Below are 19,324 nucleotides of genomic sequence, written 5' to 3' on the forward strand. Positions count from 1 at the left end.
TGTTTTTGTGGAAGTACACAAAAACAACAAATTTCCGTGATAATTGTCACACATGCAAATTCGCAAACGAAATCATTCACTTAACCGGAAGTGATTTCAGAAGTTGATTGCTCAGCTCTGGTATAATCATGGATATTAAGTAAACATATTAGGAAGGAAGTAGAGAGAGAGAGAGAGAGAGAGAGAGAGAGAGAGAGAGAGAGAGAGAGAGAGAGAGACTATGATGATTCAACTGTCAGTACAGATGATAAGCACGTTGCACCACGTGAATCAAACTGTGGAAACGTTCCTTCCTTCCACTGCAGATGCCATAAATCCAAGACTCACATACTGCTTCTGTCCCTCCTTTTTAATGTTATTTCCTAACTCAAGTTTCCGATATACTTTACAATGACGGACTTCCGTGGTGTGTATGATTCATAACTAAACACAATTTCCTACTCGTGACCACCTGAGACAGCGGAAGGCAGTGCGTCTCAAGTTTTGTAGAAAAGATTTTCTCGTCACCGACTCACTGGTAACTCTTTCACTGCTCGCCCAACTTATCGAACTTAACGCTGCGTGGAGCCTCTGTCACTTCATACGCTTGCCTCGTACATTAGACAACGCATCACACTATCTTTGAAGTGCAATCAATATTTTGCACACTTTTTTTGTGGATATCCTGCTAAGTTACAGAAAACAAGAGGTGATCTGTGCTTAATTATCTGGATTTATTAATGTCTTGATACCTGTAAAGTGTATCAATAAATGTGAACAAAAGCACGTGGGGGTGACACTAGCGCAAGATGACACACTTACTGTTCTGGCGGCGTGAGAGAAGACAATCTTGTGAAACCTGCAGAGAGGCCCCCGCGGGTCCTCCGTGTTATGATTGTACCTTCGGCCTGCAGACGCCGCCCCCTCATTACACATCCGTCCAAAAATCAGATCAACCACTCCAGCAGAGTTCCAGCCTGCCTTTTGAAGGACGCATTGAGTTTGATGTGGCTTCCCTAGCGCAAGGTGTCACTAGGATAGGTATGGCCGTAGCTATGGCTGTCAGCGAATCGCACACAAGCGCTCTGCAGGTGTCTGGAAGTGACTCCCTGCCCAGAACACGACATTGGAGCGACCAGATATTGAGGAACAGTGATCACTCTGCTGTTACTCGCAATGCATCAACTCCAGATCTTCACTCCCTAGGCATCCAGGTGTGTGTGTGTGTGTGTGTGTCTGTGTGTGTGTGTGTGTGTGTGTGGGTAGTAATACTTCTCTTTTCCGCTTTTGAAGGCAATCAGTTGTGTCCTTCACCAGCTCCTTTAAGGCAGTCTGACTCACCTCTGCGTTTAGCTGAGTTGAGTCACTAAGGTGGTTTACATCATAACTATCCTTAAATCATGGACATTTTCTTAAGATTAATTAACTTCCTTATCCTCTTTGTCACGTCCTTTTCTCTTTACACAGACCTAGTTGTGTCTTCACACACTGCCTTAATCATGCACTAGGTACACTACCAAGGTTTTTTATACTGTACTAGTGAGGAAGATCAATGATACTATGACCTTTCGTAACTTTCTCCCTAATATAATTTTTCTTCGGGTTCTTCATTTCACAACTGGGAACACGATTGGTGCATAAGACTATACTGAAATTAATATATCAATAAATAATACTTCCTATGAATGTACATAATACCCATTGAACCTGCGTCGCGTGACGCCCTCGCGTGCCCGCATTATATGTCAGGCAGATCATTGTTATTAATCTCACTATTCATGATACAAAGACACACCAGTCACGAAGTTAGGCCCTGGTAATCAATATGCTCTTCATTCTCTCATGTGAACCTGAGTGTAGGACACACTGTGGTGTTTTATACTTGTATGCAGTGTTATCTATCATTGATGTGTGTGTGTGTATATATATATATATATATATATATATATATATATATCTGCGTGTGTGTGTCTGTGTGTGTGTGTGTGTGTGTGTGTGTGTGTGTGTGTGTGTGTGTGTGTGTGTGTGTGTGTGTGTGTGTGTTTAATTTATTTATCATTTATTTCCTTTAGTTTATTTATTTATTTACTTTTTTTTTTCTTAGATGGATGAGCCACTCTCAGCTGAAGAGGAAACTCACGTTCTACTGTCTGCCCTAACCACAACCTCGCTGTATCCCGAGCCCAGCTTGAACTCGCCAGGGGCATCTCCGCTGCCGTGCCAGCTGCTCATCCCGGAGTAAAGGCACCGACCGCTACAAGCCTTCCTGCTTCCCCCAGGATGTCTACCCTCTCTGCTCCTCTCACACATCACACAAGCTACAATTAATTTAGGAACATTTCATCAATCAGCAATCAGTTTATTTTGCTTGCACACATCAGCCAATTCATATACATTTAATTAATCATCCATTTCTTTGTGTGTGTGTGTGTGTGTGTGTGTGTGTGTGTGTGTGTGTGTGTGTGTGTGTGTGTGTGTGTGTGTGTGTGTGTGTATATATATATATATATATATATATATATATATATATATATATATATATATATATATATATATATATATATATATATATATATATATATATATATATATATATATATATATATATATATATATGATTATCTAATGCCACTTTTTTACGATTTTCCAATGTGACATTCTTAATGTAATAAAGATTATTACCTAATACGATGTTTTTGCTTACCGAGGTGAGAATCTCTTGTGAATGAAGACAAGCACTCGCGTGGCAAGGCTGTACCAGCCCTGTGGGTGGAACCAATTATGAACGACGATAGGACAAGATACAGATATGAGATTGTGATCGAAGGAGCCCAACGGAGAAGAAAGGGTGACAGCATAAGCTGGATTAGAGGTCAGGAAAAGGTCAAGAATGTTGGGCGTATCTCCAAGACGGTCAGGAATATGCTCTAGGTCGTGGAGGATAGCAAAATTGAAGGCTAGTTCACCAGGATGGTCAGTGAAGGGAGAGGAAAGACAAAAGCTGGTGGTGAACATTGAAGTCTCCAAGAATGGAGATCTCTGCAATAGGGAAGAGGGTCAGGTCAGGATGTGCTCCACTTTGGAAGTTAAGTAATCAAAGAATTTCTTATAGTCAGAGGAGTTAGGTGAGAGGTATACAGCACAGATAAATTTAGTTTGAGAGTGACTCTGTAGTCGTAGCCAGGTGGTGGCTACAAAGGGAAACGTTCAGTGAGGTCACAGCTGGGTTTAATGATAAGTTCACAGAACCCCCTGAACAGTGCTGGGAGTAATTATCGTCTCGGCCTCCTCCTGGTATGGAATAATTGTTATACGGTACCGTTTAATTGTAGCTATGTGAATGTGAGTGCATGTATAGTATAAGTAGCAATTATCTTTACCATTATTGATAATCTGCATGACTCGTACCGTACTAGCATGCAAGCTAGAATATGTGTAGTAAAGTGTCGCCTGGCAGAAGTGATGACATGGTAGGGAGGGTTTGAGGCATCCTGTGGCACTGAGGGACGAGAGAGTGAGTACCGAAACCACGACGTGACAAGAGGTATGAGGAAGGAGAAAAGGAAAAGCGAATCCTTGCGAGTAGAGTTTTCGTGTGATTGACTGACGGTGCGAATACCTGCCGCCCCTGTACCTGCATGTGTGTCGTGACTGTATTGCACGGTGACTTTGTGTACTGTTGTGTAATATATGGACATAAGAAGTGTGTTTTCCTCTCCCTGTCCTGTGTGACTGTTCTCACTGAGAGTGACCGAGTCGGAGCCGCAGCCGTTCCCAGCCGCCAATGTGAAGTCCTCCACAACACATGCCCCGGGGGCCCGGACCTCGCAACGGTGTGAGGCGCCCCTTTCCTGCAGGTGGGGGGTATGTTTATATATATATATATATATATATATATATATATATATATATATATATATATATATATATATATATATATATATATATATATATATATATATATATATATATATATATATATATATATATATATATATATATATATATATATATATATATATATGTGTGTGTGTGTGTGTGTGTGTGTGTGTGTGTGTGTGTGTGTGAGAGAGAGAGAGAGAGAGAGAGAGAGAGAGAGAGAGAGAGAGAGAGATTATTTTCTTCTTGAGCTCCAGTGGAAAGTTATCCCACAAAAAGTACAATCCAATCACAGCGTATCTGATAAAGATAACGATGTGAAGACAATATTTGTTTCAGGTACAATAGTTATCTTTTGGCGAACACCGATTGAGTAATTAATTATGACATCTTATTAAGTAGCTGAAAAGAAAATCATAATATCTAATAATTTGGCCAATCTTTTAAAACAACGATCATAAAAAGTTACATACAGAATCGAATAAAATTGATAAACACACTGCACTGAATGACAGTTCATGGAGTATGCAAATCTATAAACAAAGAAAATTGTCCGAACGATTTAAAATCCAATACTATCTGGACAGAGTATACGATGCTTTGTTATCACTCAGCTGTTGAGGAAGATATTTCTCTCTCGTGTCTATACTTACCAGTGACAGACTCGCGGCGAAAACGGCAGCACGCAGTGTTAAGAGGCCAGTAACAACACCAAGATGCTGGCGTCTGAGTACACCAACGTGTTGGTGGCGGTCGTCATGGTCACCTCCTTTCTGTACGAGTTCAGTCACCGGTTTCGTCTGTACCTGAAATTTATGTTATACTACACAATGGTGATGGTGACTTCGGTGTTGTGTATTCCCTTGATCATCTGGCGGCCGGGCGACGTGAGGAACACCCTGTAAGTCCTGGATGCTGTGGCAGGAAGGTCAGGTGTGGCTACTGTGGGGTTGTCAGGAAGATCAGAGGTGGGTACCGGCTACTTGCCGACCTGTGATGGTCCTTTCGAGCAGCCTACCTTAGGATCTTATCTACTGGACTCGTCAGTTTATTGGTGGGCCCAGTGCTTCAGATCTGAGTGTTATAGTAAATATCTACTTTATCTAATTGTTTGCCCAGTTAGGGCAGGAAAATTGTTATTTTTTCAACTTTGGTGGTCTGGCATATAATGTCAAATTTTGACAAATTTGTCTTTCATTTGCATGCTTTGGTCATATCTTCCTAAATTTTGTAATCTTGTCACATTCCAAAGGGATGAGGAAAAATATATACAACAGGTTTGCAGTTTAAGAGTAGCATTACAAAGAAATGCACAAAATAGGTAGGTTAGGGAAATAATTTACAAAAAACTGCATTAAGATTGAAAAAAAAAAAAAAAAACTCAAGATCCTTTGAGGCTGATGCCGTATATTTACAGCAGTATTTGTCACACTGAGGAAGGCTACGTTAGGTTAGATTGAATGTTGTGATTCATACATTTTGAGGATTGCCGTGAGAACTGTTTAATCAGGAATCAGGATTTTTGCTTCGTAGAGATAAGATTTTGTTATCTAGACAGAGCTAGTTTTGTCAAGGTCATGGTAGGCACTGTTTCTTTATCATGGTCAAGCATGAATACTTTGGTTGTCAAGGATAGTTGTAGATTCTATGTAGTTTTCTAGTGTAGTGTGGGGTACTGTGTGGTTATCAAGATTAAGTGTTGGTATTGTGTGATTGTCAAAGCCAGGTGTGGATGATGTATATTTTCAAGGTCAATTGTGGGTACAGATACTATGTATGTTAAGGTCAGGTGTGGGTACAGGTACTTTGGTTAAGGTCAGGTGTGAGTACTGTGTGGTCTTAATGATTAGTGTGGGTACTGTGTGATTGTCAAGGTCAGATATGGGTACTGAGTGGTTTTCAAGGTCAGGTGTGGTTACTGTGGTCATCTAGGTCAGGTATAGTTACTGTAGTTGTCTAGGTCAGATGTGGCTATTGTGGGATTGACTTGAAAGAGAAAGGAAATGTAAGGAAATGTCAGTGAAGTGTTATTGTGAAGCAAACACAGAAGGTATAGTTTCTTATTTCTCATTTTGTTTACAACTGGGTAGATTTCTTAGAATGTATGACTTAATGAATGTTGTCAAATCCTGTTTTATTGACAGTAGGTAAAAACGCTTGCAGAATTTATCCACATTGTAGCGTCAAGCAAAACACTAAGCAGCAGTCTAAAAAAATGTGTAACTGTAAACATTCATGTATCTATAAGTTTTTCATGTAAAAGCTGGACAAATAAGTTTACTTTTCTATTTCTGAGTCTTGGTCTAGGAATCTACAAAAGTCCATGATATGCCTTTATTTTTTATCATTATTTTTATTTTATTTTATTTTATTCTATTTTATTTTATTTATGTAATTATTCTTCCCTGCTTATACTGTGCATTTAATTGCATATGAAATATACCCACAGTAAGTATGTAGCCTAGTGAATGTTGATGAAGTTAAACAAGATTACAAAAGATTTTCACCACTACTTCATTGATATATCATAAGTATTATCTGAGTAGTAAATCTCTCTCTCTCTCTCTCTCTCTCTCTCTCTCTCTCTCTCTCTCTCTCTCTCTCTCTCTCTCTCTCTCTCTCTCTCTCTCTCTCTCTCCCCCGCCCTAATCTTGCATATTCCTTTTTATAATATGATTACTCAGATTTTTTTTAAATATTTATGAATTTATTGTAATTCATTTTGCATTATGAATTGGTACATGTGCTTGGAAAATATTGAAGCCTTCAGTACATATCCTCACTGTAAATATAGAAACTATATTCTATATTGTAAATATAGAAACTGTCATTTTACAGGTTGCATTTGCTATTTGAGTAGTTTAGCATATAATTAGGTGAAAGCATAATCTTACAAATAAAACATACATATGGTATCTTCTCTTTGGTATAGTGCTGTATATGATATTTATTTAAGGCGAAGGTCACATGTTAAGTGGAAAGTATTTTATTGTGATGTGGGCATCAGCAGTTGCAGTCATATGCTCTTCTAACTAAGCTAACAATGACAAAAGAGATATTCCATACCCTCCTTTTGAGCTTGCTAGTTTCTCGTAGCATAAAAGCTCAAAGTTAATGGGAAATTAACACGTGACCCTCAAGCTGAGATGATGCAGTCTAATCCGTCTCACTGAAGTATGCTAGTCCTGGTATCTTCTCTTTTCCCAGAATTGCAACATTTCCCCTGCGAGCCTTAAACCTCCTCCTTGGTCTAGAGTGGGAGGTGCACGGCCAAGAACACATTACAGTAGATCGTCCTGCTATTGTTGTTGCAAACCACCAGAGCTCCGTTGACTTCTTAGGTTAGACATGCTTCTTCTATGTATTTGGTGTATTAATGGTAGATTATTATGCTGTAGCAATTGGTACCACTTGGAAAATACAATAAACTGCTTCCGTATTTCTCTTGATACAGATACTGAAGGTATAAGCCACATCTAAATGAACCTTGTGGGTTAGGGGCAAAGTTAGTTACACACACACACACACACACACACACACACACACACACACACTCCAATTGCTGCAAAAAACAGCACAATGAACCATTTAACCCATGGCAATGTATTTAAGTATCTATAAGTACTTTTATTAATGGGAAGTATCATGATTGTCATTTTCAGGAATGGTGTACATGTGGCCTATGTTTTACAAGATTACTGCTATTGCCAAGAAGGAGCTGTTCTATGCCATGCCTTTTGGCTTGACGGCCTGGTTGTGCGGCACTAGGTTCATTGACCGTAGAAACCCAGACAAGGCCAAGGCATCCATGAATGCAGCATTAGAATATGTGAAGGAAAATAGTGTATGTTTATGATGTTGATCTTTATCCTTCTCATCCTGGTGGCTGGAATGAATTCAGACTTATTGCCACAAAGTATCTCAAAATTTTATATGCTGGTGGACATTTTGTCATGCTTGATAGGATGTGATCCATTGTGTTTAATGTACCAATTGGAACTTTGAATGTAATAATTATGAATTATTTCTACATATTTTTTTCATTCCATTTATAAATTGTATTCTTGTTTTAGGTGAAACTCTGGGTTTTCCCTGAAGGAACACGAAGTATGGGGGATGAAATGTTGCCGTTCAAGAAAGGTGCCTTTCATTTGGCAATTGAAGGACAATTGCCAATTCTACCAATTGTGTACTCTTCATATAGAGGGTTCCTTAATCACCCTTGCAAGATATTTAACCCAGGTATTAGAAAAATCGTTCTTGTCTGCTTAGGTTAAACACCATCCTACAGTTGAATGTTTCATGAAGTTGAAGTTGCTTTTGAGTTTTGTAAAGATGGATAAATCAAAGATGAAAGTTAAAATTGTTATTATCACATGATATAAACAAAAAAAATGTCAGTGCATGAGATTATATAGTCATATTGAGGGCAAGATGAGCAATGAGCTTGTAAAGGGATATATACATGAATGAAATTTAAGGTCCTAATAGGAAATTAATGCCACTTTGAATATGAAAGGATTGGGTAAAGGAGTACAGGTATTAGTAGAGGCCAAATGATTGAGCAGACAAAAAGGGAGTGCTTGGATAAGGAAGTGTGGAGGCTCTTTTGCTGTGGCAACTCCTTGTTGAATGGTCCTAGAGGGAGTGAGACATCAAAGATATAGATAGGAGAGTAGATAGATTTAAAGAATATTAATGCGTATCTCAAAGAGGTTGTACTTATGAAAAAACATTGCCATGTAGAATATAACTGAATCAAACATCTGCAATGAATTTGATGCTGATTGTAATTATGCTGTATATTAGGGCACTTATTTTTCTGCTCATACATGTGATCCTCATATAATATAACATATTTATACTACATCATATCATGTGTAAAGTTTCATAAGTACAGTATGTAACAATTTACTTATTCTTATGCAGGTCACATAATTGTTACTTGCTTGCCACCAATTTCTACAAAGGGCTTAACTAAAGAAGATATGCCAAGACTAATGGAAGATGTCAGAGCTCAAATGATGGAGGTTTATAGAAAAACTTCTGCACAAGTAAGTAACTGTTGCAAAATTAATTATTTTCCATAAAAATATGTTGTTTTGTAACTAATGGATTTTGATTCATACAAAATAAGGATAAATAAGATGAAAATATTGATTGGGAAGAAATACAGAATAATTAGTTAAGTTTGAGCATATGTAGAAAGGGTCACTATGAGAAAACTGGTCTATGGGTTGTAAAATTCACATCTCAGATGACTTTCCGTAAAGAAACTTTATTGGAAATATAACAAAGGATAGGAAATTTACTTAAAGAAAGAGGAACAGGCTTATAAAGGAGCACAGAGAATGTAAGTTCTGTCATTATTATAAACACCAAGGTAAACCTGTATGAATCACTGTGGTTTGTTATCCATGAACCTTACACAAATCACTGTACAGTCATTGATAATAGATGAGGCCTTAGGAATGGAGAAGTGCTCACTGAATAGAGCATTTATTGTAGAACAAATTGTCATTTTTGCACTTCGTAAGTGCTTTTTGTTTCAACCATTATGATAACCTTATGGTAATGACCAGAATTATTCTAATTTAAACTATGTTTTGTTTTTAATACATAATTATCGTGGAAATTAGTTAATATTTTTCTTTATAAGTGTATGTAATTTGTAATGTTTTATTACAGGTGCATCATCCTAGGCCTTTGTCAGAGGAAGTGAAGAAACAGAGGTAAGCCTGGGAGAATTTATTAGATTAAACCCTTAATGTCCCCCTTTATGTGTGTCTCCTCTCTGCCTCCCCATATTAAGTACACATAACTGGCAGACCTCAGTGTGGTGGCTGTGCTTGAAATAAATCCTGTGAACATTATGTCAAATTGGACTAATGAGTTCAGTTCTTATTTATTACTTTTATAAGGTGAATGTTACCATGGGTTTTTAGGATGTTATTGTCATAAATGAAGATGTTCTTAAAAGATGCTTAGACACTCCTATAATTGATATACTTAAGTATATCCCTGCAAAAACCCAGTTTCATGTGACTCCATGTAAGTGAGGTACCACTGAAAACATGATGTAGCTTATAAATTGGTGTGCTTAAAGTGATAGGCTGTATAAAAGTAATATCTGTTTACTTTAGCAGTTAAGATGTAAAAGAGCTGGCAGATGGACCAAAGATAGAGGGTTGGTGCCATGCTTGGTTTCAAAGTATAGTGCTTACCTTTCTGCTATATTAAAACAGCAGGAGCACTACAGAACCAAGAAATTGAGCAGACACTGGGCAAGTGATGTTGTGTCATTACTTTAATTATTATGAAAACAAATACTTGTCACCTGCTTTGACCTGTGACTACCCTACTTCATTTATTTTGTTTGTTTCTGTTATATAGAAATACTCAAGAATATTACTATGCAGTCCTGAATTTCCATGGTGTTTACTAGTACATAAGAAGTTGTATGTACACTGTATTTGTAGATGTGTGTGTGTGTGTGTGTGTGTGTGTGTGTGTGTGTGTGTGTGTGTGTGTGTGTGTGTGTGTGTGTGTGATATTTATTGATCATTCTGTCTGTTTATCTGTTTGACAAAATATCTACTTGTATATCCATCTTTCTCTTTATTAACTATCATCAGTTGTGTATTCATAACAGTTATCATCATTTGTGTGTATATACATTATAGTTAAAACCTGCTGGGTGAATTATAAATTCATGATATCAAAATAAAAAAGTATATATATATATATTTAACAATAAGCATTGCATCACATCATGAAGTAACTGAAGCATCGTTGACAGCACACTGCCATGTGTGTAATGATTTATCAGTTTACCATTCTCTTTTACCTGAATGGAAGAATGTTGACATTATTCAGAATGTTGAATTGGCCTGCAGATTGTCTTGATGCAGCTTGGGGACAGGGAAACCCATCACAGATATATTTCTGTTTGATTATCACTCAACACAATGGCTTGTTTAAGCCACCATTATTGAAAAGAGCCATCACAAAAAAAAAAAAAATGAAAAAAAAGATAAATATTTTTTAATCTCAAAACCACATCACCTAACATCAGTTATTGTGAGTCACACTTTTATTTATGGCTTTATAACTGACCAGAGATGTACATAACTTGCTGCTGCAATGATTCAAGGCTTGATTTCACCAATGAGTATTCTCACAGAAGTATGGGCTATATGAAGTTCAGTTTGTTTTTCAACTTCATTTTTCTATAAAGCTTAGTCCACTCATGAAATGTGGCTACACATAAAGGAAAAAAGAAACCTAGCAAATGTATTGAAAACAAAGATTTTTATGGAATTTTTGAAAAATTTCAGTGTATTATTATTGTTGAAGCTCAAAACTAAAAATACTCTGCAATGCAATCTTATTCCTTATTCAAACTTTCTTACTTATTTCACAATAAATTTAATTTTGAAAAAAAATCTTAGTAGATAAAGAAATATCTATTTACCAAGAAAGAAATACCAAGAACCTCTTTATGTAAAACGTATGTACATGGAGGAATGAAATAATAAATTTGGATTGCATGAGCAGTTCGATATGAACATCAGAGAAAAAAGGAAGAATACCTTGAGATGATTTGACCAAATGGAGAAGACAAATTATTAGACGGTGGCAAAGAGATTGCTTGGAAAATAGTTGAAATGTGAAATAGGAAGAGGTAGGCAAGAAATGAGGGAGACAGATAAGATAAACAAGAATGGCAAGAGATAGTAGATCTTCAATGAGTGGTGGGAGACAGGATATAATAAAAACTTTGTGGCATGTAAAGAGTAAGTCAGGCAAAGGATTCCTACAGTTGTGGAATTCACTTTGAAAATATATCTTCATGGTCAAGAACAATGGGGACTCCATAGAAAAGTGAAAATGGCCATCAGAGGCTTTTCCAATAGTTTATATCTTCATAGGAAATCTAAGGTCAGTTGTATTTTAGTGGCCATTAAAATAAAATGCAGTTAACTGTATTCCCTCACTTATTTTTATTTTTATTTTTACTTTTTATTTATTATTATTATTATTATTTTTTTTTTTTTTTTTTTTTTTTTTTATCAGTGGTTCCTGACTGATCCCCAGGGCTGCGGGTGTGAGGTACTAATATTGAATTAGTTATTTCAAGTCTGATTAGATATGCTCATGGTATAAATGAATTGATGCTTTGCTGTGTAATAAATTTAAAATACACTTTTGATTATTTTGCTGCTGGTGAATTTAATGTCTGCATAATATTACTTTATAATTCATCCATGACTAAATAAAATAAGAAAATGCTCCTTAATATAGGTATGGTTCATTACAGGCAGATTATGAAAGTACCAGTATTTTATAGCCCAAGAACAAAGTAGGAATAAAACAAAGTAATATTTCAACATGTCCATTTGTGCAATATAATCACATGATTAATGATCACACAGTACATATGTCTTACACAGTATTCACAGGCTACTGTAGGCATTAAAAATCCACATAAATATGGACATGAATATTTTAACTAGAAGTAGTGTACTTGATAGCAGGAGGTCAGGCAGGACACCAAGATGCCCTTAAGAGAGGATTCCCCTGGCAAGATAGAAGTCTTCTATGACAGGCTTGGGGAGAGGTTATGAGGGAGTGTGTACATTCTATTGTTCTTCAAATATGAATGAAGAGATGTTATCCAGTACACAGTATGATGAACTATTAGAGATTAAACATTCCTTCATCTTTAGCCAGAGCTTTAATTGAGTTAATTAGGTAGTGTAAGTTTTATGCATTTTTTTCTTTTTCTTTTTCTTTTTCTTTTTTTTTTTTTTATGTGCTGAATCACAGAAAAAAAATGTTGATTAGCAATCCTAAGGTCCCAAATATCCCAGACATGGGGTTAACATTCTATATAAGAATATACTGATCCGCACTATACTGTACAGCAGCCTTGTATTTTAAGTATAACTTTCATCATTGGTGTGTTGCCTGACTGTTGGGTTTGAATTTCATGATCCTGCCAGTGATATGCATTTTCCCACACTCCTTGGAATTATATTACAGTTTGGATAAATTTTACTTTTTCTAGTCTGTAGACTTGTACAGTATATAATTTGCCAAGTGATTTAATGGCAAAGTAGCACAATAAACATTGGAGTACTTACAAAGTAACATTGTTACACCAAAGTTCTGCAATTTTCACATGTGGCTGTTGAAAAGTTTGTGGTAATTTCATTTTATGAAATATGGATAGGAGCTCATGCTGAATGCCAAAAGAAGCAGAGGATGTTTAGCAGTCATTGTTTCATTCATCAATTATATAGAAAGTGTTTAGCAGTCTTATCATATTTGCATTGTCCTTTGCAGTTTTTACTAACAAGAACAAAAGTGTACATTCACGGAATATTCATGTATAAGATGTTTTAGCTTATTATAGTGTAAATAAGAAATTGAAAGCGGCCTAGTGAAGTATTATGCTGCAACCATTATACTCATGAATCGATCAGTTATTTAATTATATTTCATATATTTTCCATGTTATTATATCTTTTGATTTTCTTGACTCAAAGTTTGGAAATGCTTTATTTAAACTCCATGATAAATGTAAGGCAATTTAATTTGAATATTTTTTGTTGACATGGTATGTGTGACATTGACATTTATGTAGTATACATATTTTATTACATGTGGTAGGTTTAGCATTTCCCCAGGTATTAATATAATTATGTAGTAAGGGAAAAAATAAACTTCAATCAGTACAGGAACTTGGGAGCAATCATAAACTATTGATCATTCACATGCATAAGTTTGGGTTATTAGTATAAATGACTGTTGGCTCCCATTTTGTGCTCCCCTTTCTCTCTCTCTCTCTCTCTCTCTCTCTCTCTCTCTCTCTCTCTCTCTCTCTCTCTCTCTCTCTCTCTCTCTCTCTCTCTCTCTCTCTCTCTCTCTCTCTCTCTCTCTCTCTCTCTCTCATAAAACTTGCACAGTTTATCTAAGAATTCTTATAACATTTTGTTGTTCATAACATCATACACATGAATTTTCTATTGAGTTTTCTGTATAGAGATAGGAATTACACAGTAGAGATATTGGAGAGGAAATACTATATTTTTCCTAATCTGAGAAACTAGTTGATGGATGAGTTTGGCTGCTTTGCAAGCAATCCTTATAACCTTATTAGTATTTACCTATGCATCAAAGGAATTTTGAGGGTTGCTGTTATCTTCTGTAATTCATTCCTGTTTTATGGGTTTCCTTGGATTCTCATTTTTCCAATTCCTTGTGAATGTATTTCTAGGGAAGTTGTGATGTGAAGCAAATTGTATTATGATTGTGTTGTGTTTGTGTATTTTTGATGTACATTTATATAGTTTGTTTTCTCTATATGTATGCTATAGTTTGAGAAGTAATTTGGGTGATAATTTGTATGAGATGAGTTGTATTAGAACAGTTGTTGGAGTGTCATTAGTCATACCACATAGGATTTTCAGAAATCATATACATGATATTTTTTTGCTTCTAACAATGCAGGTACTTTTGCCATTGTTCCTGTAAAACAGAAGATTTGGTTCATGCTAACTCTATAGACCAGATTTTTCTTCACTCAGGAGTTATGTCTTCAGGAAATGGTTAGAACTTTGCATAATTAACTTATATTTTTAATGTGTCTGTCTTTTGAGGAATGTGTTCAGTTCTGATGAGTTCAGTTGAATGAAATTGACAGTGTTTGGGAGCAAGAGACAGAGAATGGAAGTGTTGTGTAATTTAGTTTGATTCTATATATTTATTTGAGTTATCATCCCTACTCTTCCTTACTAAAGTGTATATATTAACCTCATGAAAAACAAAAAAAAATTATACATGTTTTGTGTGTTTCAGTGTTTGACTGTAAAACTCTCCTTTGAGAAAGATATTGTACATGATAAATCTGAGCTAATAAGAGGTATATAGTAGAAGCAAACAACTAGTTATGTACTATAATATTTTTACATGATTTGCCAGTTATTCATGCATTTTTTCCATACATATACTGAAATAACATTACTAATTATAACCAGGGCATAATTAATGTTAAAACTTTCAACATTTTATCTTTAAGGTTTAATAGCACAAGAATTCTGGCCCTTTGCAATCAGTAAATAACCACCTTTGTAGTAAAGTATGTATTCAGTTTGTCTCAACAGATATGATCCAGTGGTTTGTTCACTGAAAACTGAATTGAACAAGCTGCATGCCAGTTTGTAAGTTAAGGATTGATTGGCTTCTGCCATGTATTAACAACTGATTTTTATTGTTTCTACTATGTTTTTTTTTTTTTCTCATGGTTTCATTGACTTCAGAATTAGAATGTTTTATCACATTTCATCAGTACTAAAAAAGCTAATAATCACTACATTCAAGCCTATAGTAACGAAAATGAAGAATTGATAAGAAAGAACTATATATCAGTAAATGTATTAGCAACATTTCTGTCAGGTATGTGAGAGTTATGCAGTACCAACATGTTAGATCTACCATGTCATTAACAGATGGAGTATTTATATTTGGTGTCAGTAATTGGGTTCATTTGTATTCATATTTGAATGTTTGTTATAAGACAAAAAATATTTTCATTTTCTGTTTGTATACTTGTGTAAAGTATTCAAGTTCAAATAATTCTTGATTTTATGATAAAAAGTAACAGAATCTTTGTTCCTTACAACTCATTCTGAAAATGACATTTGAGGAGGTAATGCATACCTGTATAGTGGACATGTGGTAGTATTGCTAATTCATGTACTCACATGGCAATGTCAGTGGTGCTTTCACTCATATATTTTATTAATTAATCCTCTATTTCTTTTGACAGGCTTGAATGTTATGAATGTTATTGCTATTTAGTATTTGTGAAATATGATCAATTGTTCTAATGTCACATAAATGTAAAAAATGCAGTAAAAACAATAAATGAAAATCACAGGTTTGTGAATTTGACAGCAGCTTATCAGCACTTGGCTTACAACTTCAAATAAGCTCCTACATTGTGCTTGGTTCAGCTTCCAGTGAGCAGGCCATGGTAAATGATGTAACAAATTTACTAAACTTTTGCAGAAAATTCATACCTTTATAATTGGAGTGTGAGCATCTAAGAGATGCATTCATTAATTTATTTAATGGTTGTGATATTTTCCTTAGTGTACAAATATTTCCTTTCTTTCACATGTTGCTGTGTTAGCTTTTCATGTTGGCATTAAGTATAATGCTCATTATTTCTTATGCATATGAGATTTGATTATACAGTATACTATGTTCATTTCCATACAAGCAGTCATGGGTGTTTGTAACATCTCACTATTACAGTAAACCACTGGTTTGCACTTTAGTCTGTGCTGCTGTTTGTGTTGCTGTTCAATATTGTGTATTACTCTCAGAAGGACTTCCTGTCAGCCAAGCATTCTCTTAACTGTTAGCAATTATAATGAGATAACAGACAGAGACTGACAGTATTATTCAGAATATATTAATGGAAAGAGATTTTTTTAATAGTATAGCATACATAATTAATATTATGTTGAAATCTTCAGTGGCATTTTACATTGTTGAAATTGAATAAAAATTGAAGTACTTGTAATGATTATGTTGTGGCTGTAAGCCAGGCCTTTCCTTTTACTTACTATCTTGTATAAGTAACTGTTACAAACAGATGCATTTAGAAATACTAAATACAACCTCAAAATCATCATAATTTACTGCAACAGATGTTCAACTAGCACAATAGATAATAAATTGTAACTGAAGGATTACATATTCATTAAAAAAGTCACTTATCAAAGTGAAGAACACCGTACAGTAACTTTCTCTCTCTCTCTCTCTCTCTCTCTCTCTCTCTCTCTCTCTCTCTCTCTCTCTCTCTCTCTCTCTCTCTCTCTCTCTCTCTCTCTCTCTCTCTCTCTCTCTCTCTCTCTCTCTCAAAATTACATAATGTAAGGTTATGGAAATATTCATGTGGAATACATAAATTGTGATGCTGTAAGACAAGCAGAATATCAAAATATAAAGTAAGAAATCTGTTTCATAATGTGAAATGAATGCATCATTTTATCGAATCACTGAATATCTTCTGCAACTGTAGGTACTAAAATTTTACAAAGCTAAAGAACTCAGCAGTACAGTAATTGAGGACAATAGAACAAATATTAGAGATTCCAGAATAATTATATATATATATATATATATATATATATATATATATATATATATATATATATATATATATATATATATATATATATATATATATATATATATATATATATAAACCAGTATTCCAGTATTCCTTCATGTTTAGATTTTGTGAAAAGGTATATCAGAAAATTTGGGATATACACTTTGGTAAGTTTTGATGTAAATTACATAGCCTTAATTTTTTTCTTAGAAAAATCTGAACCCACTAATGATTTTATAGAACTGAAAGAGGAAGTATTTGACATAATCTAATACTGTGATTAGAAATGTGTCAAACGAACTTAATAATTTAATAGAGTATATCTTCAGTTTCTGACATTATTTGCAATTTTTAATACAGAATAACTCCATTTATAATTAATAATAACTTACTTATGTCAGAGCTACAACAAAAGTACATCCAACAAGATTTTTCCTCTCATAATTATCTTATTGGTTTATTTATATTTTTGCTAGTGTGTGTGTGTGTGTGTGTGTGTGTGTGTATGTATGTATGTATGTATGTGTGTGTGTGCTCAGATTGATTTTATACACAAGTTGTAATAGAGCTTGTTATAATTAGTTTGAGAATGTGCATACCATCAAGTATCTACATCTTATTCCTCCAGATAAGGATATAGAGTTTCCTCTGTTCAGTGATTACAAGTATTAAGAGCTAGATACTATGTGCCAACCTGTGATGCTTACTGCTGGCGGCAAACCAGTGAAGTGTCTTCAAAAATTGTCTTGGTTGTAGTTTTATGAGAGACACTAGATTTGGGTTACGTGTATAGTTCATATGTTTGTTGTGTCTCCTGTCACTGTATGGGTGCAGTGAGTGAAGTATTATGGTGTTTACATAAGGGTTTGCTCGGCTTAGCCTATGTCACCTTCCTGTCCACTTCATTGTTGTCCTAAATTAAGCCAGTGCATTATTAGAAGTATATATATATATATATATATATATATATATATATATATATATATATATATATATATATATATATATATATATATATATATACATACTACATATATATCTTATAAATTAAATGAAGCATGCAAATATACTCATATGCATACAGATAAATACTCTATGATAAGATACATGTAACATGTTTTTAGAGGTCTGTGTTAAAGGTGTATAGTTAAGTATCATGCTATGTACTTCAAAGAGCTTGAATTTTCCTAGACAAATTAGTACATAAGAATTCCCTTCATCTGTAGTGTTATTAGTATCCCTTGTTTAGTTTACAGAAATATACCAAATTCCTTGACATGAGAACTTGACTAGCATGCTGTCATGCTTATTAACATAATTTAGGATAACTTGTGTGGGAAGACATACTACATAAAGTGATGGCGAGGCAAACATATTATGTAGTACTATATTTCATCTTGAACTACTTTCAGCCTGTTCCAAACTAATTTACTAATATTACATCTTGTCACACTCCTTAGAGTCCTTTAGACAGGAAAAATATGTTTTAATGAAAGAGTAGTAGAAACATTATGAATTGTTACAAAAAACTTTTTTAAAATGTAATCTTATAAAGTGTTAAGTGAATATACATACAATGATTATGGAACTTTACTTGCTGTCAAGGAACAAGGACCTTGAATGTAACTTTTCTTCACCCTTTTTCACAGTTTTCTTTCTCTTTATGTCATGACAATTTAGGGCCTGTTCCTTACAGCACCTGTGGTCAGTATGTCACATGGGTGTTGACTCTGCCTATATTTGAAGCATTCCTGGTTCTGCCTCAGCTTGCTTAGTATATAGTAAGACTAATTTTCTCAGTTATTATTATTTTGCAAATGTATAATGACTCAATGCCAAGTGGAGCTGATGCCTAGCTAATGAGCTCTCTGGGAGACAGTAGTGCAATATAGCATTGCTTCTTTTATGTTTGATTTCAAGTTTTATTTACAGCCCTCCACTTGGCAGGCTTAAAACCTGTAATATACATCTGATATTGTGGCTCTAGTGCTAGTCATGAGTGGAGATGGCATTTATTATTCCTTTGTTTCTCCACCACTTGTCTCTCCTAGGAATGAGAAGCAATTTTGTCAGCTAATACAACATAATTTTGTTCTGGGTTGTACATACTGACCAAAAGCTATTAGCTTAGACAAGAAACATAACTGTACTTTAATGCACAAATAATAAATGTATGAAAATATATGTATCTCCATGAGCTGCCTTTGAAGCTGTTTTTGTTCATACAGTTGTAATGTATATTACAAGGTTATTTATCAAACAAGGCATTTCATCATA

At 34.8% G+C, this 19,324-nt stretch overlaps 2 protein-coding genes across 2 annotated transcripts; both read left to right on the plus strand.

Moving 5' to 3' along the window:
* The first annotated feature begins 538 nt into the window (after positions 1 to 538).
* On the plus strand, positions 539 to 2,438 carry LOC135105912 (uncharacterized). Its single transcript, XM_064014615.1, has 2 exons — positions 539 to 1,193; positions 2,084 to 2,438. The coding sequence occupies exons 1-2, from the start codon at positions 789 to 791 to the stop codon at positions 2,219 to 2,221; spliced, it is 543 nt and encodes a 180-aa protein (XP_063870685.1). The 5' UTR covers positions 539 to 788; the 3' UTR covers positions 2,222 to 2,438.
* Positions 2,439 to 4,477: 2,039 nt separating this feature from the next.
* Positions 4,478 to 10,898, plus strand: LOC135105913 (1-acyl-sn-glycerol-3-phosphate acyltransferase alpha-like). The gene is made up of 6 exons (XM_064014616.1): positions 4,478 to 4,759; positions 7,066 to 7,199; positions 7,521 to 7,702; positions 7,932 to 8,100; positions 8,788 to 8,912; positions 9,547 to 10,898. The coding sequence occupies exons 1-6, from the start codon at positions 4,575 to 4,577 to the stop codon at positions 9,592 to 9,594; spliced, it is 843 nt and encodes a 280-aa protein (XP_063870686.1). The 5' UTR covers positions 4,478 to 4,574; the 3' UTR covers positions 9,595 to 10,898.
* Positions 10,899 to 19,324: the final 8,426 nt, after the last annotated feature.

Source organism: Scylla paramamosain, chromosome 12, assembly GCF_035594125.1.
Source record: "Scylla paramamosain isolate STU-SP2022 chromosome 12, ASM3559412v1, whole genome shotgun sequence".
Taxonomy (NCBI): Eukaryota; Metazoa; Arthropoda; class Malacostraca; order Decapoda; family Portunidae; genus Scylla; species Scylla paramamosain.

Coding starts and splice junctions, on each gene's coding strand:
- LOC135105912 (XM_064014615.1), top strand. CDS start 789: ATGACACACTTACTGTTCTGGCGGCGTGAGAGAAGACAATCTTGTGAA. Junction 1,194..2,083: donor TTCACTCCCTAGGCATCCAG/GTGTGTGTGTGT, acceptor TTTTTTTCTTAG/ATGGATGAGCCACTCTCAGC.
- LOC135105913 (XM_064014616.1), top strand. CDS start 4,575: ATGCTGGCGTCTGAGTACACCAACGTGTTGGTGGCGGTCGTCATGGTC. Junction 4,760..7,065: donor GGCGACGTGAGGAACACCCT/GTAAGTCCTGGA, acceptor CTCTTTTCCCAG/AATTGCAACATTTCCCCTGC. Junction 8,101..8,787: donor TTGCAAGATATTTAACCCAG/GTATTAGAAAAA, acceptor ATTCTTATGCAG/GTCACATAATTGTTACTTGC.